Source organism: Neocloeon triangulifer, unplaced genomic scaffold (assembly GCF_031216515.1).
Source record: "Neocloeon triangulifer isolate White Clay Creek 2 clone unplaced genomic scaffold, ASM3121651v1 ptg000009l, whole genome shotgun sequence".
Lineage (NCBI taxonomy): Eukaryota > Metazoa > Arthropoda > Insecta > Ephemeroptera > Baetidae > Neocloeon > Neocloeon triangulifer.
The window spans coordinates 3237063-3264120 of record NW_026775551.1 but is presented as its reverse complement, the minus strand read 5'-3'; the positions used below and the strand labels follow the sequence as shown (position 1 = coordinate 3264120).

The 27058-nt window shown below is 38.2% G+C and overlaps 6 protein-coding genes and 1 non-coding gene across 7 annotated transcripts; 4 read left to right on the top strand and 3 right to left on the bottom strand.

The window, feature by feature from the left end:
- Positions 1 to 576: 576 nt before the first annotated feature.
- LOC132195593 (nuclear inhibitor of protein phosphatase 1) lies at positions 577 to 2861 on the bottom strand. Its single transcript, XM_059617711.1, has 6 exons — positions 2813 to 2861; positions 2551 to 2611; positions 2340 to 2493; positions 2068 to 2285; positions 1812 to 2012; positions 577 to 1533 (listed from the first exon to the last, which is right to left on the bottom strand). Exons 1-6 carry the CDS (start codon positions 2839 to 2841, stop codon positions 1141 to 1143), a joined length of 1056 nt encoding a protein of 351 aa, XP_059473694.1. The 5' UTR covers positions 2842 to 2861; the 3' UTR covers positions 577 to 1140.
- A 255-nt stretch (positions 2862 to 3116) lies between these two features.
- LOC132195595 (surfeit locus protein 6 homolog) lies at positions 3117 to 4278 on the bottom strand. Its single transcript, XM_059617715.1, has 3 exons — positions 4061 to 4278; positions 3878 to 4000; positions 3117 to 3823 (listed from the first exon to the last, which is right to left on the bottom strand). The coding sequence occupies exons 1-3, from the start codon at positions 4194 to 4196 to the stop codon at positions 3168 to 3170; spliced, it is 915 nt and encodes a 304-aa protein (XP_059473698.1). The 5' UTR covers positions 4197 to 4278; the 3' UTR covers positions 3117 to 3167.
- Positions 4279 to 4322: 44 nt separating this feature from the next.
- On the top strand, positions 4323 to 6389 carry LOC132195592 (protein LTV1 homolog). Its single transcript, XM_059617710.1, has 7 exons — positions 4323 to 4531; positions 4646 to 4780; positions 4841 to 5238; positions 5306 to 5528; positions 5588 to 5896; positions 5956 to 6180; positions 6238 to 6389. The coding sequence occupies exons 1-7, from the start codon at positions 4529 to 4531 to the stop codon at positions 6349 to 6351; spliced, it is 1407 nt and encodes a 468-aa protein (XP_059473693.1). The 5' UTR covers positions 4323 to 4528; the 3' UTR covers positions 6352 to 6389.
- LOC132195591 (ATP-binding cassette sub-family C member 10) lies at positions 6283 to 12900 on the bottom strand. The gene is made up of 22 exons (XM_059617709.1): positions 12709 to 12900; positions 11771 to 12120; positions 10928 to 11719; positions 10698 to 10824; positions 10546 to 10639; positions 10387 to 10498; positions 10206 to 10331; positions 10002 to 10150; positions 9834 to 9953; positions 9599 to 9775; positions 9428 to 9545; positions 9284 to 9377; positions 8900 to 9228; positions 8734 to 8845; positions 8253 to 8679; positions 8068 to 8200; positions 7803 to 8013; positions 7353 to 7751; positions 7105 to 7296; positions 6810 to 7053; positions 6610 to 6749; positions 6283 to 6555 (listed from the first exon to the last, which is right to left on the bottom strand). The coding sequence occupies exons 2-22, from the start codon at positions 12102 to 12104 to the stop codon at positions 6450 to 6452; spliced, it is 4536 nt and encodes a 1511-aa protein (XP_059473692.1). The 5' UTR covers positions 12105 to 12120; positions 12709 to 12900; the 3' UTR covers positions 6283 to 6449.
- Positions 12901 to 13372: 472 nt separating this feature from the next.
- LOC132195301 (organic anion transporter 3-like) lies at positions 13373 to 15840 on the top strand. Its single transcript, XM_059617214.1, has 10 exons — positions 13373 to 13679; positions 13729 to 13960; positions 14010 to 14116; positions 14166 to 14320; positions 14384 to 14558; positions 14610 to 14757; positions 14825 to 14931; positions 14984 to 15216; positions 15269 to 15456; positions 15512 to 15840. Exons 1-10 carry the CDS (start codon positions 13459 to 13461, stop codon positions 15704 to 15706), a joined length of 1761 nt encoding a protein of 586 aa, XP_059473197.1. The 5' UTR covers positions 13373 to 13458; the 3' UTR covers positions 15707 to 15840.
- Positions 15841 to 17001: 1161 nt separating this feature from the next.
- Positions 17002 to 26959, top strand: LOC132195372 (heat shock 70 kDa protein 12A-like). The gene is made up of 14 exons (XM_059617320.1): positions 17002 to 17223; positions 22427 to 22725; positions 22778 to 23058; positions 23465 to 23646; positions 23716 to 23891; positions 24139 to 24366; positions 24423 to 24574; positions 25149 to 25339; positions 25447 to 25658; positions 25719 to 25841; positions 25892 to 26038; positions 26093 to 26225; positions 26287 to 26477; positions 26629 to 26959. Exons 1-14 carry the CDS (start codon positions 17040 to 17042, stop codon positions 26902 to 26904), a joined length of 2775 nt encoding a protein of 924 aa, XP_059473303.1. The 5' UTR covers positions 17002 to 17039; the 3' UTR covers positions 26905 to 26959.
- Positions 24963 to 25034, top strand: Trnae-uuc (transfer RNA glutamic acid (anticodon UUC)). The gene has a single exon. It is a non-coding gene; the product is annotated as a tRNA-Glu (tRNA).
- Positions 26960 to 27058: the final 99 nt, after the last annotated feature.

Below are 27058 nucleotides of genomic sequence, written 5' to 3'. Positions count from 1 at the left end.
ACCGAGCCAACTTTTCGGCAATTCCAATCGATATTAAAGTACTTTATGGCTCTCATTGCTTGACTTCTATATAAATCGCAACTTTTTACACGCAGACTGGAGTCCCAATTTCTTTATGTGACTTTAGTGCTCACAAACAAGTCGCATAGATTGCAAACTTTACACAGCCTCTTTAGCCAACGGGCAAAAAGTTTATGTGAAGTAGAATTGGAATTAACGTACAAATATCTGAGCCAGGATAGTAGAATATTTGAAGTTTTTTAATAAAAATTTTAGTTTAAGCTTCTTAATTGTTTTTACTTCAGAAAATAATGATTTAATTAAGTTTCTATGCCCAAAGGATTATTTTATTAACCCTGTTTATACAAGAAGACATCTCAACAATAAGATTCGCCATCAGGGATTTTGGATAGACGCGATTTTTCTAACTAAAACAATGTTCTGATAAGTTTGAACTTATAAGCTATTTTCATAATGAGGATGTATTTATTTGATCTAATTTTACTCAGTTTTGGTCTATTATCAACATAAAAAAATCCCGATTTGTGTTACATGAAACTCACCAAAAGAATTCGTATTTTCCTTGAAGTCTTTAGGGGCTCCTGTTTATTAAGATACTTTAATATTTCGTTCCGACAAAAGTGTAATTAGATAATATTTACTCTATAAAATTTGAATAAAGATCTTGGCAGGTACCCTTATTCATAAGTTTCAGCAGTGGAAATGGACAGAATTGAATATTTTAATATTTAATTGGAGAAAAAACTACGGCAAATCCTTAAGGGTGTGTGGTGTGTCTTATATTATGTTATTTATGTACCCAAGGAAACTTGAAACATCCTGCAAATTTGATAATTTTTTAGTAAAAACAGAAAAAATATTATAATCTAATCTTGAATAATCTCCTAATGGAGTCTCATGAAAATATTTACAAAATCATCATTATTATTTTTTTTTTTAATTCAAGCAAGAATTTTATTATTTACATCACGGTATAGTCAATAAAGATGTACATTAAATGTATTTATGCAGGCCAAATCACTTATTGGAAGCAAACTTCCAGCACTTGTTGTTTGCAAAATTTACCACAGCTGTGTTCGTAATTATTCACAATACTGACCTTATTTGCAATAAAATAATTTACATCAAGAGTCCAGGCATGGGCTTCATTTTGCCCGGCCAGGCCTCCTTGGCATATTTCTTCTTCTTGGGTTCCATGCTAGGACCAGCCGGCTCGGCACCCGGCGGCCTGGCAGGTCCGACCGCAATTCTCTTGGGCGCCTCAGGAGGTGGTGGAGGCGCAACCTCGACGTCTGGTGCAGGGTTGGGCAAGGGGATGCCCAGTTTTGTGGCAAGCGAGGAGGAGAAGAGGCTGCCAGGTGCGGAAGACCCTGGTGTGTGAGTTTCTGGTGGCAAGTCTTGGTAAAGGTTGGACGCGCTCATTCCGCCGCCCAGGATTTGGTGATGACTGGGGTGGTGGCCTGGCAAACGCAACCCTACGTCGCCCATCAAACCACCTTCAACTCGTTGGCGCTGAAAAACAATGCCGATTGTGATCAAAGCCAAAACTCGTATGTGTAACTCCTAAGTCTAATTTTATTAAAGGAGACATTAAGCAGTCTAGAAAATTATAATATTTAAAATATATCAACTATTGTGTAGAAGTTACTGTAGACCCCACTGTGCTGCAATTTTTCTCTTCTTGTATTTACCATTTACTTTACATACTGATATTAAATTTTGTTAAAAATTTATTATAACAAAAATTTCGGAGAAATTTTGTGAAAGAAAAGTGGAAAGCAATAAGATACCTTTGCTGGCACCACAGTACTCTGGATGAGATTCCTGAACCTCCAAACACTCGGATCAACATCCTCAGGATTGATTACTTCTTCGTCCTCATTAAATGTCACTCCTCGTTTCTTCCTCTTTCTGCTCTGGCGAATCTCTTCGTCCGGAATACCGAGCATTGAAATTCGTCGATTGTGTGCCGTGTTAAATTCAGTCAAATTCTGCAAATATTTTATTAGTTTGCTCTTTAAGTATTATTAAAAAATAAAAACTTACATCAAGCTCAGTTTCCGTCTCTGGAAGACCCAAAAGTCCACCCTCGGCCTCTTCTGCCGATTGTTCCAACTCTTCGATGATCGGTCTTGGAGCTGCCTGTGGACGTTCCCTGATGGTGTACATCCTGGTCGATGCGCCAAAGTGGAAGGTGCTGTCAATGGGCAGTTGAGTCGGCTTGTTACCCTCAAGTCGAATGCTGCCGATGTAAGTGCCATGCGCTGGAGATGAAAATTCATCAGAAAAAATATAATATAATTCTTTGATCAACTCACTGCTGCCCAAGTCAACGAGAAAGGCCCTATCAAGGTGCTTGTGGTAAATGAGGACTGCGTGCACCCGGGAACAGGACGCGTGATCTATGCAGAAATCATTCATCTGCGGATTGCGGCCAAAAAGGTAGCATTTCTTTGTGTCGATCATCAGTTTCTGTAAATATGATATTTTTTTTTTTAAAATTTAACTTAAATGATATAACTCTTGTACTTGAATGAGTTTTTCGTCCTTGGTGACATCGAGATGGAGTCCAGTTGGCGGCTTTCCAGCCCTGGAAAATAAAAATCTCATTGATTTTGACACACTGACAGCGGTCGACAGCTAAGTTTTCGTGGTGTTTATGAGTTAAAATTGAGGTTTCGGAGAAATGTTTTGACAAAGTATCGAAATTATATATTGTCTCAAATAAACGCAATAGTTATATCGTTTTAAGGACTCGAAAAAGGTTGGAAAATGGCAAATTTTTGCTTACCAACTGGGGATGTCGTAGTGGTTCGCCATGATAGCGAGCGGATTGCGATCAAAATAAATAAAAAGGGGGAGGGGCAACAAGCCTGAAAGCAGAGCGCGCACAGGCAGGGGGCATTCTCGGATTTAATCTTTAAAATTATGCCATTTTGCAAAATTCATTAAAATTTAAATATCATTATATAATTAGAACATATTTATATAATTTTAAAGTTTTTTTTTTAAATTTCTGCTCTAGAATGTATTCTAAATTATTAAGTACGTCTAAAAATACGTAATAATGATTCAATATAAGATAAATAGGAATAACCATAAAAATAATTTTTGTATTTTATTATTTACAAAGCACAGATACATAATCAAAAGCCAGGGACAAGCCGGCCCTTCTTGATGGCCTTTTTCTTCACATGGGCACTCTTCTGCTCCCTCTTTTTCGCAATGTTCTCTGTCCTTTTTTGCTGCTTGGACTTTTGCAGGTTGTCCAAGTTTTCCTGCCTCTCCTTCCATTTTTTGACGCTCTTCTTCTTGATCTGCCTGTCCTTGACGATCGTCTTTCTCAACAACTCTGGGTTGTCCTTGACCTTGACGCCCTGGATTCTCTTGAGGGCCGTTTGCCACGACTGCTTCTCCTTGATCAGGTTGACCTTGTCCTTTTCGTTGCTCTCCTCCAGCTGCTTAATTTTTTCCTTCTGCTTGGAGATCTGCTTGAGGAGCTTGCGAGGGTCCTTTTCCACCTTCTTGGCCTTGTCTCTTTCGCCACCCGCCGAGCTGCTGAAATCGAACTTGCTGAACACCATTTTGCCGTCAGCATTGAACACCGGCTTTTCTACAGTTTTGGGCTTCGGTGGGTCCACCACTTCCACCTCTTCACTATTTTCGCTAATTTCACCATTGCTCTTTTCTTTTGTCCTCTTCAATTTTTTCTGTAGCAACTTCTTTTCTTTTCTCTTCGTCTTGAATGTTTGATTTTTAGTTTTTGAAGATTTAACGGCATCTTTTTTGTTACGCCTCTTTTCTATAACATGATTAATAAATAAAAGAGAATAATTTTTTTTATCAAACTCCAAACCTATAAGAGTTTTTCTTCGAGCTTCGTCTTTCACTTTTGTGGCGCTTTCCTCCTGACTTTCTTTTTTGTCCGCAGTCTTCAGCTTTTTAGCAGGCACAACAACTTCCTCGCTGTCACTAGTTTCTGTAAAACATGGCAAAATAAGTAAAATGTTGTGGAATTAACAATTTTTTAGCACGACACCTTCTTCCTCAATCTGCAAGGTCTGAAAAACTTCTGAAATGAACTCTTCCTCGGCTGCCAAGAACTCCTTAAAGTCGAAGGCCATTTCCTTTGTACTTGGAGTCCGGACTTTGTTTTGAGACAACTTTTTATCCATAATTATTTAGAAATTTGTTAACAAACTGCTGAGCACACGTGTTGGTTTCAGGTAAACAACTCACATGTTCGCCGAGTTGGTAACGTGGCGCCACCTTTTGGGCTTTTTTGTAACTTGACGGTCGACGGCCATTGCCAGGTTTTGAAATCAAAACAAGAACACGTTTTCTTGTTTACAGTGTTATTGTGTCTTTATTTTTCCAAATAATTTCCGGATATCACACCTTCCGCAGAAGCTACCGTAGTGTTTAACTTATAGTGTAACTACAAGTCAAGAAGTATTAAAAGTTTAAATTGACCTAAACCACATAAAAGGTCGAATTTTTTGGTAAAATGGTAAGGATTTTTAGTCGCACAACAAACTTGTTTATTTTCTTAATTTTATTTTAATGTTTCGAAAAAAATGGAACGAGTCAACTGGTTATTTAAATTTTGGATTTGTAATTCCAGCCTAAGAAGAAGTTTATCGACAAGAAGAAGGCAATCACCTTTCAGGTGGTCCATAGAAGTCAAAAGGACCCTTTAGCAGCAGACGAGGATGCTCCTCAACGGGTCCTCATGCCCATGGCAGGCAAAAGTGCCAAGGTTTGTGAGATTATAAAATAAATTTATTAGGAAATTAATAAAAACATCTCATTTTTAAAGCCTGAAGAAGTTGAAAAGAGAATGGAGGAGCAGCGACAATTTGGAATTTTCTTTGACGACGAATACAACTACATGCAGCACATCAAGTCGGTTGACGACCACGATGTTGAACTTCAGCCTGTCGAGAGAATCAGAATCGAGTCTGGGAAGCTGAATCCTCCTGGTTCATCTTCAAAAGTCTCCCATTCCACCTCAAGCGGCCAGACGGTTCAGCTGCCAGCCAACGTTTTTGCCTCCGAGGCTGAAGAAGAGGTTGGTTTGCTCAACAAGGCAGCGCCCATGGGCCTTCGACTAGACGTGGACCCAGAAATTGTTGCTGCGATGGACGAAGACTTTGACTTTGACGATCCAGAAAATGAGCTGGAGGACAACTTCATGGAATTAGCCAATGCTGAAGGGTGTGTATATAAGTCAATATTTTTGTTCATTAAATCTGAAAAATTTTAACTATTGGAAATATTCCAGGGGAGATTTTGAAGAGGATGACGAGGACGAGTGGTCAGATACTGGGGACACAGATTCCGACGACTACAATACCTCCGACATGGAGGACAGTGTTCCCAGCTTGAAGGAGTCGCAATTTAAAAATGCAGATGCCAAGTCGAGCAGATTTACCGAGTATTCCATGAGCAGCTCTGTAATTAGAAGGAACGAGCAGCTCACACTTCTCGACGATAGATTTGAACATGTTTGTTATTTAAAACCGCTTGAAAATTTTTGTTAAGATTATCTCTTATTCTCTTCAAGATGATGTCTGGTTATGACGAAAATGAAATTGGAGCTCTTGACTGTGATGAGATCGAAGGGACCCTTCCCGTGGACTCGGAAATTGTGATGCGGTGTGCTGACGAGTTTGAAAAGCAGACGAATGCCAGTCTTATTAAAGAGCAAACCAAGCAGTTGGCCACTCAGCAGGAATCAGACGAGGAGGAAATGATCAACTTGAAAGTGGAGGCCAGGACTAGGGAAAAGTGGGACTGCGAGTCAATTTTATCCACTTACTCGAACATTTACAACCACCCCAAATTAATTCCAAGGGAGAAGTCTGATAATAATGTAAGACTGCCTCAGTTTTCAACATCGTGATTTAAATAAACTGTTACTCATGAATATAGAAAATTAAAATCTCATCAAAAACTGGAATGCCAATTGGAGTGCTTGGCAAAGGCTTGACTGCAAGGGCGTTGGCAACTTTGGATGCTGAAAACGACAAAGTGTCAAGGGATGATGAAGAAATGTCGGCAGCAGTATCAATTTTGTCTACCTTGTCCGTGAGGCCAAAGAATGAAACCTCCGAGGAGAGGATTGCGAGAAAACATGCACTCAAAGAGTACAGAAAAGTAAGATTGTTATTAATATATTTTTTTTTTTTTGCTTAAATTAATTTTGAATTTTAGGAGCGGAGAATTGAAAGGAAAGCAAACAAATTAGCCTTTAAGGAGGAGACAAAGATGCAGCATAAACTTCTAGTACACAACAAAGCAAGCAGTAATGCTGTCAAAATTGTTTAAAAGGGTTTATTAAATATAATTCTATACATAAATAATAATATTCATTGTTCTATTTTTCAATATTGGTATAATTATACATACTTTTGTTCCTTATTACTTTACAATTTTTCATGCATCAGTCGATGAAGGTGAGAGTCCGGATTCTGGAGAAGAGCGTCTGGCGTGTCAAATTCCAAAACTACTCCATCTCCCATCACCAATACCCTGAAATGTTTTTATGAATTTTTAAGATATTTTGTGGAACTTAAGATTGCTTACCTATCACAGTCTAGGACAGTTTTGATTCTATGGGCAATTGTAAGAATAGTGCTGTGGAGAAATGATTCTCTAATAATTGTCTGTATGTGCTGATCAGTCTCGTTGTCCACATTAGCCGTAGCCTCATCAATACACAAAATCTAAAATAGGAAAACCAACTATATTTTTGAACACAATTCAAAATTAACACCTCTTTTCACCTTAGCATTGTGCAGAACAGCTCTTGCAAGGCAAACAAGCTGCTTTTGGCCTACAGAGAGCATTCGACCGTTGCCTCCAATTGTAAAATCGATACTTCCAAGCCGAAATGCAACGTCTTCCAAATGGCACTTGCGGATCACACTCCAAATTTCTGGCGTGCTGTACTGTCCCAGTGGATCGATGTTTTCTCTCAAAGTGCCGGAAAACAGGAATGGCTCTTGAGGAATGATTTCCAATCGAGATCTGTCAGGAATTTATGAGTAATTTGGATTGAAAGTGGTATAAATGAAAAACCTCAAGGTCCGTAGCCCCATGTTTGAAATATTTACAGCATCGATCAGTATCTGTCCATGCTCGATTTCATTCATCCTGAAAAGGGCAGCAAATAGGCTGCTCTTGCCTGCACCTGTTCGGCCAACAATTCCCACCTTTTCTGCAGGGTGCGTCTGGAATGTCACTCCTTTTAAACTAAATGGCACGTTACTCCTACAATAACAAATAAATTAGTGGTGGATTTTGGTGTTTCAAATTTTAATATTCACCTGTGTTGGAAAGCAACAGAATTGAAAAAGATGACGCCTTGGCTCGGCCAGGGATAAGAAAGAGGAGGCATGGTTTCTCCCTGGGGCTCTGGTTCAATTTGTCTGATGTACTGTTGCGTTCTTTCGACGGCAATCATCTCTTTCTCCGTCTCAGTGAAGGCATTGATGACCCCATTCAGAAGACTAGTCATCGTTAGTGCGTACGTTATTGCAAGGCCAACCAAACCGGGGTTGACACCATAGCCGTAATGGTGCTGGACCACAGCAATTAGTCCCACACTGCCCACAATGATGACTCCGAAAAATTGAAGTCGCAGACCCAGCCACTGGCTGGCAGCCATGCTGGAAAATTGAGCTTTCTGGCTGTTTTCAAGATGCAGCTCATTGGTTTGAGAAAACCTACTCAAGTTGATTAAAATCAGCAAAAGAGATTTACTATAAACTGTTTACCTTTCTGATGCTCGAAACGCTTTGATGGTGGTGAAGCCAAGCAGTGTCTCATTGAAGTGGTTGTAAACAGGGGACAGAGCAACACTTCCTATCCGTTTTAGTTCACGGGATGTGTGACGATAGTAAAATTGCAGCCAGCGGTACAGCGGCAGGAGCGGAACAAGCACCAGAGAAAGCCACGGCAAACCATAAGTGGTAACAACCAGAGATCCTGAGAACAAATATTGATTAAGCCGTTTTATCCATAATTATTTTTTGGGCTCACCGATTAATCCGAAGAATTGTGCAAGAAGGATGTTCAGAATAAACGGAAGCGAGTCGTCAACTGTGTATGTGTCGGAAGAAAATCGATTGATTATCCTCCCAGCTGGAGTTAGATCAAAGAAATTAACTTTCCCCTGCGAACATCCAAATTTAAATATGGAATAAAAACATTAAAATTTCATTTACCCTCAAAACCGATTTAAGAAGTTTGGTGTGAAGACTTGCTGCAGCTTTGATACCTCCGAAGGCAAACAAAAATGCCCTTACGAGTGTGAATATAGAATTGAGTCCAGCAATCATTCCGTAGACAATCAAGTAGAAAGTAACTTCTTCGACTTCAATTGCTTTTGGCTCAACCCAACCCAAAAAACTATTTCTTTCTTGATAAATTATAACTGAGGTTGAGTTATGACTAATGTGAGTAACCCAGTAGCTAAGCCACCAGTCCGACAAATTCCTGCTGGTTTGCATGAGCAATAAAGAAAGAAGAATTGTCACAGCAGTCAGATGGCCCAAGGCGCACCAGTAATCGGTGATCACAGAAAATCTTATGTTTCCAGTCTCTTGCTCTTCTCTTTGGTCACCTTCTGGCTCTTGAATGTTTTCACTCGGCCTAAAAAACATTTTGATTTAAAAAATTGCAAAATTTCCATAAAACAACACTTACTCTACATTCTTTGAAGTTTCCTCAATGTTCGCAGAAGTGTCGAGGCTAGAAGCTAATTTTTTTGGTTCTTCTATAATTTGCCCAAAATTTTCCAATATTTCCTCTGGGTGGCCTAAATTGTAGATATTGCATTAAACGGAATTTACCATTTCCCCTAATTTAATACCTTGAGCTTTTATGCAGCCGTTTTCAACCACAACTATCCAGTCAGCATTTTGCAAGAAATTTCTATTGTGTGTGCAGAGCAGTCTTGTTTTGTCCTTCAGCAATCCCATGATACACTTGGAAAATATGTTTCTGGCAACTTCGAGATCGACTGCGGAAAGGATATCGTCCAACAAGTAAATAAGCTTGTCTTGGTAAACAGCCCTGGCTAAGGCAACTCTCGCCCTCTGCCCTCCACTCAGGGTTGATCCGCTTTCACCAACAGCAGTGAGATCGCCTCTTTGCAATTGCTGCAAGTCATTCTCCAGGCAGCAGGCCTCCAGGACCTCACTTCAATTTAAGAAAAGTTAAATCAAGCAAAATTTTTATTGAGAACACAAGTTACCTGTAACGGGTATGCTCGTAAGTCTTTCCAAATAAAATGTTGTCTCTAATTGTTCCTCTTTGAAGCCACGGCTGCTGCGCCACATATCCAAATCCTTTCAAACAAATTAAGAAATAATTTAAATTTTGAAAATATTAAATTTACCGTCTTTGAGATCAGTCATGAAAACAGAACCACATTTCTTGTCCATTTCAGCTAAAAGTCCAGCCAATATTGAAGATTTTCCACTCCCCACAGGTCCAATCACAGCCACCAGTTGACCCTGATTTTCATTTCAGTTAAAAGGGTAAATATTTTTTTTCCTTATAAATCTACTGGGAAAACTTCAATATTTATATCATGGAGCGTAAATTTTGACTGAATGAGAGGCGCATTTTCATCTGCAGCAGAATGACCCCACTCAAAACTGGCACCAATGACGGTAACGTCAGTTCGTCTCGACTCAAAGTCATTGAAAGCTGCATAGTAGTTTGCTACATCTACATCTGGCACCTTAGAAATAAAAGTATTTGATGATATTGTTAAAAATCTTAAAATTATGGAATAATACTAGCAACAGTCTTTGGATTCGTTTCATAGAAACCCATGCTTCAGTCAGTCCATTTAAAGCCCAAGGAAATGTGTTCAGCGGCGCAATTAGCATGTTCAGCAATGCTATGGTTGTGAAAACCTAAATAATTCAATATATTTTATGTTTTATCACAACAAATATAATTACTTTGGCAGCAGTGAGCTTATTCCCCATCAGCGTGTACGTCGTGAAAGTCAAAATCGAGATCAGCACTGGTGTCGTCGCCCAGAAGTAGACGCAGAGTGCGTCCAAGTATTTACGACCTTTTAAATATTTCAGTTCCGAGTTACGCAATTCTAAAGAAAAAAAATATATATTTTCATCTAATACAAACAAGAAATAAATTATTACTTTTGATTTTGCTGGCAAAGTGATCTTCCCAAACGTGATATTTCAGCACTCGAATTCCAGAAATAGCCTCGCTGACGCATTTCACTCTGTCATCCTTGCACTCCATAAGTTTTTCACTCAGTTGGCCTGAGGAAGTTTAATTTAAAATATCAATGTGATATGATTTTAATATGGGTCTCACCAATTTTGGATGCGATGCACTTGTTGATGGGAATCAAAATTATTGAGAAAGCCAGTCCAGCGAGAAATGCAAGTCCGACTTGCAAGTACAGCAAGTACAAAGTTACTGCAATCTGATAAGAAGCTTAAAATGACAAAATAAATTTTCAGCATTTCTTACTTGAAAGGGAATGCTCCAAAATGCGTGGAAACTGGCACAACTGTTCACAATGCGGTCTGTGTCTGTACTCATGTAGTTTACGATGGCACCCATGCTGGATAAATTATTAAACCATAAAATTTGGTTGTTGATAAAAACATGGAAAATCTTACTTCAATTCTGACAAACTGGAAAGACTTGGTTTCAAAATTTTGTTGTAAACGACGGTAATTAGAGAAGCTCTGATTTTTAGCCCCACGACTGACACCAAGTAGCTGAAGTGAGCGTTGCAGAAGGCCGCTGGAAATTTGAATTATTATTAAAATTAAAAAGTGACATAAAAAAAAATAAGAATTAGAAAGATAAAATTTAATGTTAAAATTGGAAGAAAAATTAAAATTACCTATGGTTGTGGCGATGAAAAGACCAGCAGCGTAAATTAGTCCAGTTCGGACGCTCTTGCTTTTGTCCTCGATGAAGTTGACCAACCCATTCAGCAACATCGGACTTGCAAAACCAGCCAAATCTGTCAGCAGCTTCAGCACACCAATGCTGTAAAACTGGACGCCGAAGCTTTTGTGCAAGGCACTTAACAGCGTCCTCTGTTTTCGGTCTTGGCCGGTCTGTCCAGACAGAGCGTCGTTGAATCTTCTGCTGACTATTCTTGTTGACGCTTGTTGAGGCAAATCAAACAGCTCGTCTGTGCCGGTCAACTTGGCATCAACTCCCTTCTTCATCAATGGCGTCACCCATTGGAAGAACAGTCTGGACAGACAGGAGGCTCCGTCGGCAGCCACGCCCAGGTAGTAAGGGTCCTGGTCCTCTTGGAACTGACTGTACGAGTGTCCGGAGATGGTGCTGTCCAGCATGCTGGCGTGCTGCTCGGCAGTGAGGCCGTCCGAGGCCCACAAACTGGACAGCAGGGTGCTCAGGTAGAAGACCTGGACGGCCACCGTCGATGCGGCAAACGTGAACCCAATGTCCGAGGCCAGTTTCGTCTTGTCAACGTGGAGGAGACTGGAGCGGAAAAGCAGCATGTCACACAAGAAGGTCAAATTCCAGAGGAAAATGGCCAGCGCGGGGCCTCTGGAGCTCAAGGTCAGTCTGTTTCGGAGGGTGATACACATGCCCAGGTGAACGAACCAGGTCATAACTTGCACCCCAGCTTGCAAATACTCAACATAATTGACTGGCTCTGCAGGAAAAATAAATAATTACATAAAATAATCAAATTTTAATAAGTTACCGTTAATTTTGTCAGCCTCGGCTGTGAGCAGACATATTTCCACGATGGGCAACACCGCCATCAGAAGGACGAGGACGCAACGCAGCCAAATGGTCCACAACTGTCCTTTCGTCCTGAAAACTCGGTGCGTTGGCTTTCCGCAATAATATGCAGACACGGCGGAGAAAATGACTAACACAGGAATTTGGACGCACAAAATCGAAAAGCAGTTGCCGAAGTTCGTTGATTCGACGTCCCAAATTTTAAAGCCTTCGGAACCACACACTTCCGTCCAGTTCCACTGCCAATGCTGGCCAAAGTCAAATGGACCGGTGTCTATCTGCAGCCAGTCCATTTTGAGAGTTTATTTTCTGAAATCAAAAATAAAATTATGAGTAAAAGAAAATTAATTTAATTTTGATAGCAAAAATTGCTGTTTGGCTAAAAATACTTATTGTTGTATGAATTTTTATTCATTTCGTAATACTTTTGCTACTAAAAATGTTATGTCTTTTCAATTAAAAACATACCACGAAATATTAGAACTAAGAAATTCTCAAGTGATTGATGGTCCCAGAATGTAACACCAATGATTTTTAAGATATATTGTACAACATATGAAGATGATCAATGATAAAAAATAACTCAAAAAATTTTAATCGGTTCATTTAAAAAAATTATACTGTATCGTGTAATATGTACGTAATCTCTGTGGAGCTCAAATCATTTTTTTTTTTCGATAGTGTTGAGTACTCTGGCGTCTTTTTATATGAAGGCCTCACTTGGGCCTCACAGAGGTTTCAATTTTGGCAAACTCTGCTATGTACTTTTGATATAATTATCAACCCTTTCCTGAATGTTTCACCCCATTTTTTGACATTTTAATTTGAGTGTAAAAAAAATAATAATTTATAAATGGACATTTTCGTAAGTAAGATTATTCAGAATGTTATGCTTACGAATAACAGCAGTTTAAGTTTCCTCCTAAATTTTTTCAGTTAACACTATGCTTGACGGTGCGACAGTTTCTAAAATCATGTGAGCTGCATAAAAGTTTTAACTCGGAATTTTTACTGTAAGGTCAGTCACTCCTAACTCCAACCACAAACTCATTTCTTGCTCATTTCTCAATTAAAAAGGGCACAAAGGGGCGTGCCGTGTTGTGATTGGTAGCTTCTGGCGATTGTGCTGCCAAAGCGCGCGAAAGGAAAATCACAGACGACGGCCGACCCTACGCCGCGTTTGCCAGGAAAAGTTGACTTTCGGCAGTTCTTAGAAAAGCCTCGAATTATTTTTTATATAAGTTTATTTTAAAATCAAAATTATATGCAAATAGAAGTTTCAGTTCAGAAAAAAATAATCAAATAAAACTATATTATTAATAATTAATTCATTGCAAAAACAGGAACTATTTTATTTATGCTACTAACAATTATATGAAAACAAATTATTGGAGGATAAAATCTCCACATTTTTTTGGTTCTTGAAAGAATTCTCTATATTTATTTTGTTACCTATTTGGTTAGTCTCTTATCAACGCAAACTTCAAATATTATCTCATTTGCGCATCTCCACATAAAAACTTTTAAGATAAGATTTTTTGCAATGCAAATTTCAAGAGGCAGTTTCGCAGTTTCGCTCGTGCTGCCGGCTAAGGATATAACAATTTAGCCGGCATAAAGAGTGTCAAAAAATTTTAATTTTTCCAAATGGAACAATCAAAATTTGGCACTTACTGGACGTCATGGAGCTCCGGAATTTTGATGAACGACCTCGGAGGCGTTGGAGAAGACTACGAGGAAGTCTTGAAATTAACTGGAAGTACCAAACCCGTGCAATTACTGAACTACCTGCTGCTTGGCCTGATCATTATGTTCAGCGCAATGAGCTCCGTGGCTCATATTTTTGCGACGGATACAGTTCTCCACAGGCAATAGAATTACTTAAAAAAAATTCTTATAAAATAAAATATATTATAGATGCTTGTTACCAGAATGCGGAGACACAGAAGGAGGTCCAAACAATTTTGATCTCGACTGGCTGGAGAACAAAGTTCCCGTCACATTAGATGGATCACCAGAAGGTTGCCTCACTTTTGAGCACCTGGACAACCGAACCGATCGGTGCTTTTTCGAAGTCAACAATTACGGCCCATTTGAAAGCTGCCAAAGATGGGTTTTCAATAAGACAGACGTCACTATCCAGAGAACTGTATTGAAATTCAAAATTTCGAATATAAAATCAACGATAAATTTTCCAGTTTGAAATGCTTTGCTCTGAAGATGAATGGAAGTTTGCTTTATTAGGCCAATCAAAAAGTTTTGCCGCAATCTTCAGCTTTTTACTCCTCGGAATTCTGGCTGACAGGTTCGTATTATTTCTATCTCTAAAAAAACTTGACATTCAAAATTTTTAGATACGGTCGGAGCAAAGTTTTAGTCATCTCCCTTTTGGCAACAAAAGTTTTCGCTTTGATTAAAACGATGCCGCTTTACTTTGAAATTTATTTTGTACTGGAAGTCTGCGAGTCTCTCTTTAACGGTGGAATATACAATCTCGCCTTGATTCTGTGTAACTTCACGTCGTAATTTATTAAGCTGCAATTTAACTAAAGTGTCTGAATTAATTTTATAGTGTTGGAAGTTGTTCCGGCAAAGCTGCGCTACCTCTTTGCTATTTTGTTTGCGCCTTTTTGCAAATATCTTGGCTATATTTTAGTGGCGCTGATTTCCAAGGTTTACCGACACTGGCAACACACTTATTGGACGGTCAACGCACCATCCGCCGTCATATTCCTCTTCTGCATCAAGTAAGAAAAATTTCTAACATTAATCGAGTGGTTAATTTATTTATCATTTAGGCTTTTGCCCGAGTCGATTCGTTGGCTAATGGTGCGCGGGCGCTTAGGAGATGCAAGAGTTTTGATTTTAAAAGTAATTATCAGTGGAAAAGTCTTTGAAAATAATTATCTGCTGCGCAAAATTGCGACCTGGTATAATGGAAGTGTTGTGAGTAAATTTTCAAAGGAAATAATTAAAAGATTTATTTATTACATCGTTTAAATTAAACGTTCAGAATCAGGGCGATGAAGATTTTGAAGAGGAGTCGGTCAGAACAATCCTCTCAACAGCACTTTCATCGTGGAAAATAATTTTACGATATCTCGTTTGTCTGGTTTTGTGGTGAGATATTTTTAATTTAAAACCCATTTTAAATTATTTTGAATAATTTCAGGTGCGCTATGGCATTTTTAAATTTTGGCCTATTCCTAAATCCACCAATTTTGCCTGATTTCATGGACGACCTTTATTTTCGCAATATCGTTCTGTGGCTCATGGACGTGCCGGGATTTTTGTTAGCACTCGGGCTGTACCGATTTCTGGACGGACCGAAATCGATAGGAATTTTACTCTTCTTCAGCGCCTTCAGCAACGTAGCCAATGTTTTCGTTCCGCGCGCAAGCTATGGTAATAGATTAAATTTTTTTCTCTGCTCTGTACTAAAATGACAAACTTGCAGGGAGCTATATTTACTACACGAAGCTGCCACTTTACTTTTTGTCGAGAGCGGCCGTTTCTGGTGCATTTGCGTCCCTCGCTTTGTCAGCGGTCGAAATATTTCCCACAAAGCTCAGAGCCACTTTTTTGGGCACTTTTGCAGGCCTGGGCCAAATTTTCGTGCTCGCAGCTTATTACACACCGTACATTGTAAGACGAGAATCAAAATTTGAATTTCATAGGAGCTAATTTTTTTCCTCGGCAGAACAATCTTTTCGTGGTCCAGGCAGTCTTTGGGTTCTTGGCCTTATTTTCTGCGTTTTGGGCGGCGTTTCTGCTTCCAGCGACCACCGACAAGCCGCTGCCGATGACGATTGCCGAGGCAGAGAAAACAGCCAAGAATGTGAAAAAACCTCGTTATAAAAAAATGGATGTTGAACAACAAAAACGACATTTGTAACATGAAATTTTTATGTTTATGATTGTGTCGCTTAATTTAATTCATTAATTAAAACCGTTTACTTTTGTGACCTCCAGCGTGAGCCAAAACAATAGAATTACTGCAACTAAAATAAAATAATAAATAATTTTAAGAACGATAAAACATATCTCTCTGTTTAAATAAAACAAGACAAGCCAAGAAAGTACTTTTATTATTAAAATTTAATCTCCTCAGTGGAGACAAAAATTTTAAGTTTTAAAATTTCCCATCTCAAAATACTCACATATCCCATAATTGAATGCATCCACTTAGAAAAGTTGTTTGTAAAATGTACAAAATTTTATTGAATAAAATAATTATATTATAAATTATAACATAATTATAATAATAAATTAATAAATCTCCACAAAATCATTTTCTCTTAATACGAATGAGTATTTTATAATTTTTGTTTGTTATTAGGGACCAACCCTCAAGTTGGAAAAAAACTATGTGGATGACATTGGGGAAGAAATTGAAAAAAAAAACTTGTTATTGGTGTTGAATAAATTCAATATTGAGGATTGAGGTTTAAATTGTGAGTTAAATTATATGAAATATTTTATTGGAAATGAATGAATCGGGCTTTTTCCTCGTTGCAGAAAAAGAACAAATTTCTGCAACGAGGAAAAAGCCCGACTCATTCATTTCCATGATTATCTCCTTGAGTTCAACTTCTTTAAACAAATATTTTTTTACATATTATTCTTTTTGAATCACCGATCCATTAATAAATGACTTCATTTTTATGCTTTGAATTTTTAAGTTGAAAATAATAATTATAAAAAAATAAAAAATATAAAAATGATGAAATTTGAAATTGGGTCGCACCTTTACCACAACAAAACCCTCTCTAGGCGTGTCCGTAAAAAGTGAAATAAAAAATGTGATATGATATTTTGCATAGTAAAGCAAAGGAAATTTAAAAATGGTTTTCATCTAAAAGGAAAAAAATAAAAATCATTAAGCTCCGCATTAAATTAATTAAAATTAGACTTTCAAACAAATATTTCCTGATTGACGTTTAAAAAAGTCCAATGACATCCCAAATCCCAAAGGATGTGAATGAAAATTACTGTCCAGAAATTGAGCGAAAGGGTTGAAAGAGTTTGACGAATCGTTGGTTTTTGCAACTTGACGAGCGAAAGGATTGAACTCAGGTATCGTCGCGCGGCAGGTAAAACGGCGCCACTGCGGTTGTTCTGTGGAAGAAGCGGCTGCGGAAAGGGCGTATATCGTTTCGTCGGCGGTGTAGTGTGTCAGTCTCGGTCGAGTCTCACAGGTAGAGAGAGCGCATCCATTACACACGGATATGGCGAGTGCCGTGCAGGGGTTCGCCCTGCCCGAGTACAGCGTGCCCATGCGAAGGCGCCAACGGCGACCCTCCCTCGACGCCGCGAGACGACACCTTCACTTCGCCGAGCCCGCGGTCACCACCATTGACGACGAGCTCGCCGTGCCAAAGGAAATCGTCTGCCAAGCAGCCCTAAGCGAAGGTATGTGCGCAAGGTTGTGCAGTTTACATTTTTGTCTTCAGGAATATCTTCAAATAGCGTAAAGTAGCAATGAACTCTATTAATTTAATAGATATTTTAAATAAAATTTATTGTGAAAAATTGAAATCGGGCGAACCTGGTTGCAAAGAAAGAAATTAAACTTAGTTTTAGTTGGGACACGACAAAACCCTAGGTTTTTAAAGTACCAGCTGACCGCAGGTCGCCTTTGGGGTCAGTTGTCCTTTATTTTTTCATTTCTACTTTGTAACGAGGTTCGCCCGGTTTCAATTTTTTATGATTTCCACCTCGAGTGTTACCATTTAATTTAAAATTTATTGTATTAGAGCATAATTTGAATTAAAGGATCTATCTGTGAATCACCAATTTTATTTATAATCCAAAAAATATAATTATTTGCCCAATCTGAAGAAACTTCAATATTGAAAAGAGAAATAACATTTGACTTTAAATAATTTTCAAAATTTATAAACTAAGGCTTTTTCCTCTTAAGAAGCATTTCCTTGAAACAAATGAACCAGTTTCATTATTTAAATTTACCTATAAATAAAGCAAAAACTGTTTTTAATTGCTCTTTTAATTTGAGTATAAACAAATAAAGAATTAAAGTAGATTATTAAATTATCCAATTTATGCGTATATCAAAATAATTTACTTAAAATTCAATGCGGCTTTAATAACTAAAACTCAAAAAATTTATAAATTAATTAATTATAGTTTCACTCAATTCTTCCTTGCAAGAAAATGATACTCCTAAATACATTTCGGCATATTTTAATGATATCAACTGGAAAATAATTATTAGAAGATAAAATTTAATGCGCATCAAACACTGCATTTTACCACATTTTGGCCAATTTAAAGGCGGCCTTGGAGAAAAAAGCAGAGGAAACAGGCAATCAACACAGAATATGCAAAACTTTGGGGTTCGCGGAGCACGGCCAATATCTCTCCCTGCAAATTGCCGCGAGTCCTTTGTTTTGCGCCCAAAATGAATATTTAGTTAGGCCTCCGCACGCGTCGAACGCACACTCACCGGAAGCAGCAGAAGAAAAAAACACAGCTCAATTAAACCGACGTACGAAATTGTCCGAATTGAAATAAAAAGTTTTAAACCAGCCTTGAAAATTGAAAATGCACTTCTCTTTCTTAAAGGCGTAATTAAGATGATAATCACGTTTCCACATGCAAATTTGCCTCCTCAAAAACAAATGGAAAGATGAAAGTTGGGCTTTTTTATCATGAATGGGTAATTAGAGTGGCTGTATTGAAATCGCAAGACGCAATTTCTACAGCGCTCCTCCGCTCTACTTGCTTCGCTCGGACAAAACGATTGTGATGGTCAGCGCTGCTGGCGAAAAGTACACATTAAAATATACACTTGTTGTTTCTTCACCTTAATTATTATCGCTGCGTGTATATTTATTTATGAGCTGTCGGTGCGCGAATGACTGATAGTAATAATACAACTCAGACAATGAGCAGAATGAAATTTCATTTTATGCACCGGCCTGTGTCACGCTCGCGATGGTTATTAGAGAGTGCATCTCGTTTCACTTTCATCCATGACGGATTTCAAAATAATATAGTTGTGTGCATTTGGCGAGGTGCAACACGTATTTCATAATTTAACTATATTTTAAGTAAGTTTGTTAATTGTAATTTTCTAGCATAACAAGTTAATTCTTGTGGCGTGCAACCACGTTAACCGTACAACAAATTTAATTATATTTTTCCAACATGGCCCATATTAAATTTACAACGACATCCTCAACTCTAATTAAATTATTGTTCTCTTCATAATTCATAATATAAACTAAGTATTAACATAAATATACAGTTTCAAATATCGGCAATTACTATAATTTGTTCATGGAAGTTTACATTCTGAACTTAATGTAACAAAATAATATTGTTGAAAATAAATTGTAATTAATAGATTGCAGCAATACCAATTAATTTATTAGATATTTATTAATATATCTTAATCAAATAGTTAACTTATAATGTAATGTAACCATTGGTAAAAAATAAACAATAATAAATTATTATTATTAATAATAATTTAAATATAAATAAAGAAAAATATTAAAATAATAATCAATAAGTGTAAGAAAAACTAACAAAGTTTTTAATTTTTAAAATTGAAATTAAATTTATAATTTTTTTTATACATTGTATAATTGTGATTTTTTTAACTTTTTTTTACGGAGTAATTTTCATCATGCTTTATTTTCTTATCTTGGAAATAAATGAAGGTTGCGTTTTTTTTTTTCATATATTACAGCTATAAAATTTCTGCTCATCCTTTCTCAGTCTTTTGTCACCTTGTCACCGATTTTACGCGGCTGCAATTTTCGTCTTTGTGAGAAAGCACGCATTCATTCATTCATAAACAAATCATCTCTCGAGTGTGAGATTTCAGGTCGCCGAGCATCTGCCTAATTTCGCACGGATCGTTTTCCCATCGTAAAGTTAATTTTCACGGCCGACCGAATTTTCCTCGGCGTGTGCCACGAGGCGACACTTCTTTCCGTCGTAAACAACCGCAGCCAATGCTCAATTTCGCGGCCGAATTGGCGCCCGCGAAAAGTAGAAATCGAAATTTTTGACGAGCTGTAAATCTTGGTCTTTTTCAATCGAAACTTCTTTCATTGCTCTTTGTACCACAAAGAAAATTGTAAATTACTCAGTGGTGGCGGCGGCGTAATTACTTGGTCACGGCTTTGAAGAGACGGTGGGCACTGGACTTTGACCAGTTTGGCTCCACTCGCCGGTCTGATAAAAGCCATACTAACCCAAATAGTAAAAGGCTCTGGCCATAATTAACCACAATACGGCAGACGGGATGAAAGAATTAGGCTTGTATCGTGTGATCGCCTTGTTTTCTGCCGAGATTCTTTGTTCTTGTTCAATCGCACCTGCTGCTCTCATTGTTGCCAATGAAATCTCAAAAGTACAAAAGTGAATTAAAACAAGGATAAGTAAAGCTAACAATAAGTTCTAAATTATTAAAAATTCAGGAAATAATAAATATTCTTGCTCCGTTGCAAAACAATTTTCGTCTGTTTGCAAAAAGTTTCATGATTTCTTGATAAATTTAAATTTTAATTTAGCTTTCAAAATCAAATAATCCATAATTTAATGCCATTGACGTTTTTACTAATTGAAGTCGCACACATTTGCACAGAAAATGAGTTTTGACAAGAAATTAATTGCATAAACAGTAGGGAATCTTTTGCAGCAATGATGTCTCTAATTATTGGAAAATTTTCCGCTCCTATGCGTTTAGATAAAAATACATATTTCTACACTAAATTTAAACAGTAATTTAAATTCATCCTAGAATTAAAAAAAAACTTGATGATAACGTATCAAAGCTTTCTAGCCTTTGTTGCAATTATTTACAAATTTTAAAGACTATGATAAAAGGAATTCTTCGTACGTTTCTCAAAAGAATAATTTAAAGATAAACGGTTTGGTTTAACGATGCAAAAAGGCCCAATATCATAATTTAAGGAAACAAGCAAGATATTCGGCGCAAGGTGCATTCATTGTGCGGCACATGCATCACACCGGTAGTCGTTTGCGGGGAAAGAAAGCGTGCTTCCGTAAACTCTTCAAAATTGGAACACGCGGCCGCTCTATCTTGCAATAGGCGGCACTTGTTGCTATGGTGTTTTTTTTTTAACTCCGCCGAGCGTACTAATAAGATAGACGAAAAAAAAATAAATGCGGTGAGGCAACTATGGCTTACCCAAAAACTGATTAGCGAAAGAGACAGACCAGTAGCAATTAAAATTGTATAGAAAGTAAATTAAGAGTCTTGTTTTGCAAGGGAAAAAGTGCATCGCACTCTGAAGAATTGCATTTGTTGCAGCAAATCTAATTATTATGCATATTTGTTTGCGATTCATTGTCAGGCCAGTGGGTATAAAAGTGATTAAGATGAATTATATTTTTAAATTAATATTCCATTGTGCATTGAAACAAGCTTTCGCCAAGGCGAGCATAATGAGTAAGTTTTATTGTTCGTAAATTTTAAGTACCGGTTTTATGAAACTATTGCTCAATGTAAAAATTAATATTAGTAAACATCATAATAGGATGAACTGACCTAAGCCGACCTGGCTGGCTGCAATTAATTTATACAAAAATTGACCTAAATTATGCTGATTCGGAGAAAATAATATGAAATGAGAAATTAATAATAAATTTAATAAAAAAGTATTTATCATAATTTTCAGAAGTAAAATTTTATAAAAATAGCTAAGAGCGAAATAAACATAGATTAAATAAAAAATATTTCCGCAAAATCTAATTAATACTAAAACATACTGTTTCACATAATTCCTATTTAATTAGAGTGAATAGAATACAATTTTCGCAAGATTAATTAATTGAAAACCTCTCTCAAAATTAAAAATGGCAAGGGACAGAAATGGAAATATTTTATCCACAATAACAACTTCGGACAAGCAAACAGTTAACAGAGAGATAACTTTATATAAACATATTTGTCTGCGTTAATTAAACAGTTAAATGTTATAACGATAATAATGAATGACAATGCACTTTGTCATTTATATAATTCCACGTTACACGACTTTTTCATACAATGCATGTTTCAAAATCAGTTTGAACTATAAATTTTTATGTTCTTCCTTGTACAAGGAGCAAAACACGTTGTGCAGTTTTAAAGTTGACGCTAAATCTGCAGTACAAACAGTAAAAAACGTGGAAACGTTCGACTCGAGAGATGACGACGACGCTTGCTTCAAAGCCTTTGATAATTTTATTTCTTTAGGCTTGATGCCGACGATAAAACGGTAACGCGCCCACTCAATAGAACACCTTAATCGCTCGCGCCATGGTTTTTTTCAAATAAAAATAAACGAAAAAATACAAGTTGCGCGGTCGTGACATTTTTAATTGAGGAAACATTAAAATTAAGAGGATGAGACATCAAATAACAGCTACATAATTAACATACCGTGATGAAATTCTGACAAAAGGCGTTACTAAAATGTAGGGCTCTTGCGCACCAATGTCTGGAATCTGATAAGGGAAGGTGTTAAATAATCAGGTCACTTCCTCAAGGGATTTTAATTAAAACAAATAATAAAGATCTTGCCGTTTTTGGCCTGAAATGAAAATTGCCCGTAACGTAGCGATTATGTTGCAGGTGAAGTTTGCGACTCGTGTTACGCAGGGACGGCGGGTCTGATACAAGTGGACGGCGTCACTTTGGACTGCAGCAGCTCGGACGAGTTGAGAGCTCTGCGCGGAAACGCGGACTCGAATAAAATAGAAACAGACCTGAGGGAAATCGGTCCAAGAGATATAACAGAAGAGTATCGAGTTCAGGAGGAAAGCGAATCCGACGACGAGAGCGGGACCGAAAATGAAGGCGATTTGATATCCGACGGGGAAATCGACGAAATGCTTTCGGACATTGAGGAAAATGATGCCCACTCAAAAAAAGTAATTCTGGGGAGAGAAAAAAAATTATATTAATAATGACAAAAAATTACAGATGGGTGGAAAAGCACCCTCGACCACGTCGTCCGCGTCTTCGTGCGACGGCGACTCAGTCATTTATCTTGGACAGAGGGACACTTTCAAAGGCGTGGAGGAATTGGTGGTGACTGCCGAGGAGTCGCTTTGTCTTCAGGCGGCAGAAAGCGCAAGGTCCCTTGAATTGACTGAACCGGAACATGTGAACCCCTTTGTCAGTTTCGCACCCCCATCCCTGGACAGGATTCCCACGGAGCCGCTGGAAATTGACACGCAGCAGCATTCGCAACCGGCACAAAGGTCAGAAACGTTTTCAATGTGGATTTTTATAAATTTTCATTTATTTCAGTTTTAAACGATTTTAGGTAAAAAATTATTAATTATTTAAAAATTTAAGAAGAAAATTACAAATATTGTTTGATAATTTAAAAACCGACGAAACCACTCAAAACTGGAATAATAATTAAATTAGTTAACTTTTGACAAATCGCATATACGTGGAATTACGTTTCGAGACATATTTCATTTATATTATCATCGCTCTTTTTTAGTAAACTTTCTAGGAAAAGTTTAAAATTGTATTGCTTAAAAATTATAAAATTGGTTTTTTTTTTGTACTTGTCGCTTACAAATTTCTATTAATTTTATACGGCTCAAAAATATTTCAATTATCAACGAATTTTTACACTTTTCTTATTTACTTCAGATCAAACTCCGCCGATTCAGGTGTATGTTCGCAACCAGAAGTGCTGGACAGGCGTTCCCCGTGCGGGGCCGCGGCCGTGTCTGCGGTCGTGGCCATCGACTTGGGCACAACGCACAGCGGCTACGCGTACAGCGTCTGCAGAGAACCTGGCAGACAAGTGCACATCATGCGCCGGTGGGAAGGTGAGGTTTTTTTTTATTTCGTTTTAAAAATATGTGAGATTTATAAATTTAATTTGGTTTTATTTCAAGGAGCGGACTCGGGACTGGTGAACCACAAAACGCCGACGGTGCTGTTGCTCACGCCGACGGGCGCGTTCCACTCTTTCGGCTCGGCGGCGCGCGACTTCTACCACGACCTGCCGCAGACCGAGGCTCGGCGGTGGCAGTATTTTGAAAGGTTCAAGATGTGTCTGCACCGTGACACGGTAATCAGGCCAATCAAATTCAAATTAAGGAAAAATAACAAAAATTGAAACTTATAACTAAACCAACTAAACTATCAATTTTTTTTTTCAAATTGCATTTCTATAAAATTGAATCTCTGAATGCTGAAAGTAAATATTGGTAAATTAAAAGACCTTCAAAAAATTATAAAAAAGATTTGTCTGACTATTTAAAATTAAATTCCTTTGAAATCTTCCTGATAATTATCATCACATTATTATTATTAAGGAGTTACACCGTGACACACCAATAGCGGCTTCCAATGGAAAAACGCAACCTGCACTCGTAGTTTTTGCACATTCACTCAAACACTTCAAAGAATTCGCACTGCGAGAGTTGAGCGAGAGATGTGGACAGAAAAATGCGCCGGACACTTCGGACATTCGTTGGGTGGTCACTGTGCCAGCCATTTGGAGGCAACCGGCTCGGCAACTCATTAGAGAGGCAGCTTATCAGGTAATTTATATGTTTCATTATCTCAAATTAAATAATTAAATTAAAATTAATTAAAGGCTGGCCTGTGTGACTCGGAAAGTGCAGAACGGCTGCTGATCGTTTTGGAGCCAGAGGCGGCGGCTGTGCAATGCAGAGAGCAGCTTTTGCAAGAGCAGGCACAGTTGAGTAGGAAAAATGGCACGGCCAGAAACATTTCTTCCAAGTCCAGGTAATTAGTTTGATAATTTTGAGACAAATAACTTAAAAATAATTTCAGTCAAAAGCAACTTCTTTATAATTATACAGTTAAAAGTGGTTAAAACATTAGTATTTAGAAAAACCTTTTTCATAACTAGAATGGTGAGACCTCCCTATTTACCCCTCTCTTCAGAAGATTATTTATAGAAATTTAATAATAATTGTATTTTATTTTTACATTTTCAATCCACTCAAATGTCATTTTAAAGACAAAATAAGGCCTAAATATTCACTACCAATATTCGAGAATGCCAAAATCAGCCTCGTGCCAATAAAATGAATAAAGATAAAAAGGCAATGGCCTCGATTGTAACATAATTTGCAAAAGACTTGAGCCGGTAGCCCTGCTTACCCACAAGTCCCATATGGTCTAGCGGTTAGGATTCCTGGCTTTCACCCAGGCGGCCCGGGTTCGACTCCCGGTATGGGAACTTTTTGAGCTCGAAACTCTTAAGCAATGTTCCTTTTTTTACTTAAATGATAAGATTTCTTGTTTTTCTTTCAATCAGATCGATTTCAGCGTTTTAATTAAACTTAATTTGCAGCTCAAGCAGCTCTTCGGACAGCGGAAGCAACCTTTCGCTGACAGACTCGCCCGAGCCATTGACCCCGGTTCGATTTTTGGTGGCGGACTGTGGGGGTGGCACCGTCGATATTACACTGCATGAGCTATCAGGACGCGATGCGACGCTAAGAGAGCTGCTGCCTGCCACTGGAGGCCCTTTTGGAGCCACAGGTGAGCAAAATCAATTTCGAAAGCCGGCTCGAGGCGCGACGCGCCTCTTCAAAACGCTGCACGCACGCAACCGAAAAAAATCAATTTATACAAACGAAAATTCGCAGGGGTCGACAAGGAATTCGAGTCTTTGCTGGCGGCGCTGTTTGGCCAGGACTTGATGGCCCAGTTCAAGGAAAAGAGGCCGGCGGCGCACACGGAGCTGCTGATGGCGTTCGAGGGACGCAAAAGGTGCGTCGGCCCGCTCAAGGACCACCCGGCCAATCTTTTCCCGCCGTACGCGTTCGTCGACTTTTTCAGAAAGCACTCCGGAAAGGAGGTGATTTTATTAATAATTTTATAAAATTGAAATCAATCAAGGTTTTTTTATATCAAATAGGTCGAGTACGCGATTAAGAAAAACGGCTGCAGGGACATTACCTGGTGCCGCGACGGAGTTTTGAGATTTCAGAGCAGCGTGATGCTGCAATTGTTCAAGACCACAGTGCAAAAAATTGTTGAAGTGAGGATATAATAATTCAATTTTTTACGTAAGTTTAATTTTCCATTTAGTATATAAAAGACGTGCTGGAAGATCCGATTTTGAGTGATGCGCCGGCCCAGTTCCTGTTTCTCGTTGGAGGGTTTTCAGATTCCGAGGTTTTGCAAAAGGCTATAAAGGACGAGTTTGGCTCTCAAATTCAAGTTATTTCTCCACAGGTATGAAATTTTAATTAATTTAACAAATAAATTTTTTTATAAATTTATCTTTAGCCCTCCTCCCTGGCAACATTACGAGGCGCCGTTCTGTACGGGCTCGACACAAACGTGATCAGCGCGAGACGAGCGAAGCACTCGTACGGGGTGGGGGTTCTGAAGAAATTTATGCCAGGACTTCATCCAGCAAGTAGGGACAACCGCAATAGTTTCTCTCTTTCTTTTATTGTATTAATTTTCCGCGTCATCAGGCAAATTGGTCATATCGAAGGACGGGCAGCGGTGGTGTGCAGACGTGCTGGACTGTTTTGTCACCGCGGGACAGAGTTTGAGTCCCGGACACGCTGAGACGCGACGATACGTAGCCGCGAGTTCAGGGCAAAGAGCGGCCGTTTTAAATATTTATTGTGCAAGTACGCAGCCTACACCTGGGAAACCACAGGTGAGAATTTTTTGAAAAATTTGGTAGAAAATTAATTATACGCTGAAAAAATTATAATAATTCATTTTGTAATTTTGATAAGGTTTATATTTTTATAATAATTTTAGCATTACAATCAAAATAATTTTCCCAATTTTTTTTTATTGTTTAGTACGTGACCGACGAAGGCGTCACTCGATGTGGGACCCTAACTCTCAGCTTGGAGGATGAGAATGAAAACATTTACGCAGACCCTCATCAACTTGGCATGGGCCGAATCGACCCCATGGAACCCCATGGCAACTCGTCAGAGCCAAGAGTTGCCAGTGCAAGACGAGAAGTGAACGCGCACATGTTCTTTTCCGGCAACGAATTGGTCGTCTCTGCGATCGACACAGCAACTGGAAAGTGCGTCCGCGCAGACGTGGATTTCCTCGCAGGGGATTAACTTTTGTACACAAACTTATTGTAAATTTTATAAAATAAAAGTTGGATATAGTCATTTGAAATCTATGTTTTCTACAATTAAAAATCAAAAACCATCACCAGAGAAGATTGATTGAAGCATGCAATAAGAATTGTTCACCTTTTTTTCCATTTCT

Coding starts and splice junctions, on each gene's coding strand:
- LOC132195593 (XM_059617711.1), bottom strand. CDS start 2,841: ATGGCGAACCACTACGACATCCCCAGTTG. Junction 2,494..2,550: donor AGGACGAAAAACTCATTCAA/GTACAAGAGTTA, acceptor TCATATTTACAG/AAACTGATGATCGACACAAA. Junction 2,286..2,339: donor TCTCGTTGACTTGGGCAGCA/GTGAGTTGATCA, acceptor TTTCATCTCCAG/CGCATGGCACTTACATCGGC.
- LOC132195595 (XM_059617715.1), bottom strand. CDS start 4,196: ATGGATAAAAAGTTGTCTCAAAACAAAGTCCGGACTCCAAGTACAAAG. Junction 4,001..4,060: donor CTTGCAGATTGAGGAAGAAG/GTGTCGTGCTAA, acceptor CATGTTTTACAG/AAACTAGTGACAGCGAGGAA. Junction 3,824..3,877: donor TCGAAGAAAAACTCTTATAG/GTTTGGAGTTTG, acceptor ATCATGTTATAG/AAAAGAGGCGTAACAAAAAA.
- LOC132195592 (XM_059617710.1), top strand. Junction 4,781..4,840: donor TGGCAGGCAAAAGTGCCAAG/GTTTGTGAGATT, acceptor TCATTTTTAAAG/CCTGAAGAAGTTGAAAAGAG. Junction 5,529..5,587: donor TCGACGATAGATTTGAACAT/GTTTGTTATTTA, acceptor ATTCTCTTCAAG/ATGATGTCTGGTTATGACGA.
- LOC132195591 (XM_059617709.1), bottom strand. CDS start 12,104: ATGGACTGGCTGCAGATAGACACCGGTCCATTTGACTTTGGCCAGCAT. Junction 9,378..9,427: donor CATGACTGATCTCAAAGACG/GTAAATTTAATA, acceptor TTTGTTTGAAAG/GATTTGGATATGTGGCGCAG. Junction 6,750..6,809: donor CTGTTCTGCACAATGCTAAG/GTGAAAAGAGGT, acceptor TTCCTATTTTAG/ATTTTGTGTATTGATGAGGC.
- LOC132195301 (XM_059617214.1), top strand. CDS start 13,459: ATGGAACAATCAAAATTTGGCACTTACTGGACGTCATGGAGCTCCGGA. Junction 13,680..13,728: donor ACGGATACAGTTCTCCACAG/GCAATAGAATTA, acceptor AATATATTATAG/ATGCTTGTTACCAGAATGCG. Junction 14,758..14,824: donor CCTGGTATAATGGAAGTGTT/GTGAGTAAATTT, acceptor TTAAACGTTCAG/AATCAGGGCGATGAAGATTT.
- LOC132195372 (XM_059617320.1), top strand. CDS start 17,040: ATGGCGAGTGCCGTGCAGGGGTTCGCCCTGCCCGAGTACAGCGTGCCC. Junction 22,726..22,777: donor ATGATGCCCACTCAAAAAAA/GTAATTCTGGGG, acceptor AAAAAATTACAG/ATGGGTGGAAAAGCACCCTC. Junction 26,478..26,628: donor CTACACCTGGGAAACCACAG/GTGAGAATTTTT, acceptor TTTATTGTTTAG/TACGTGACCGACGAAGGCGT.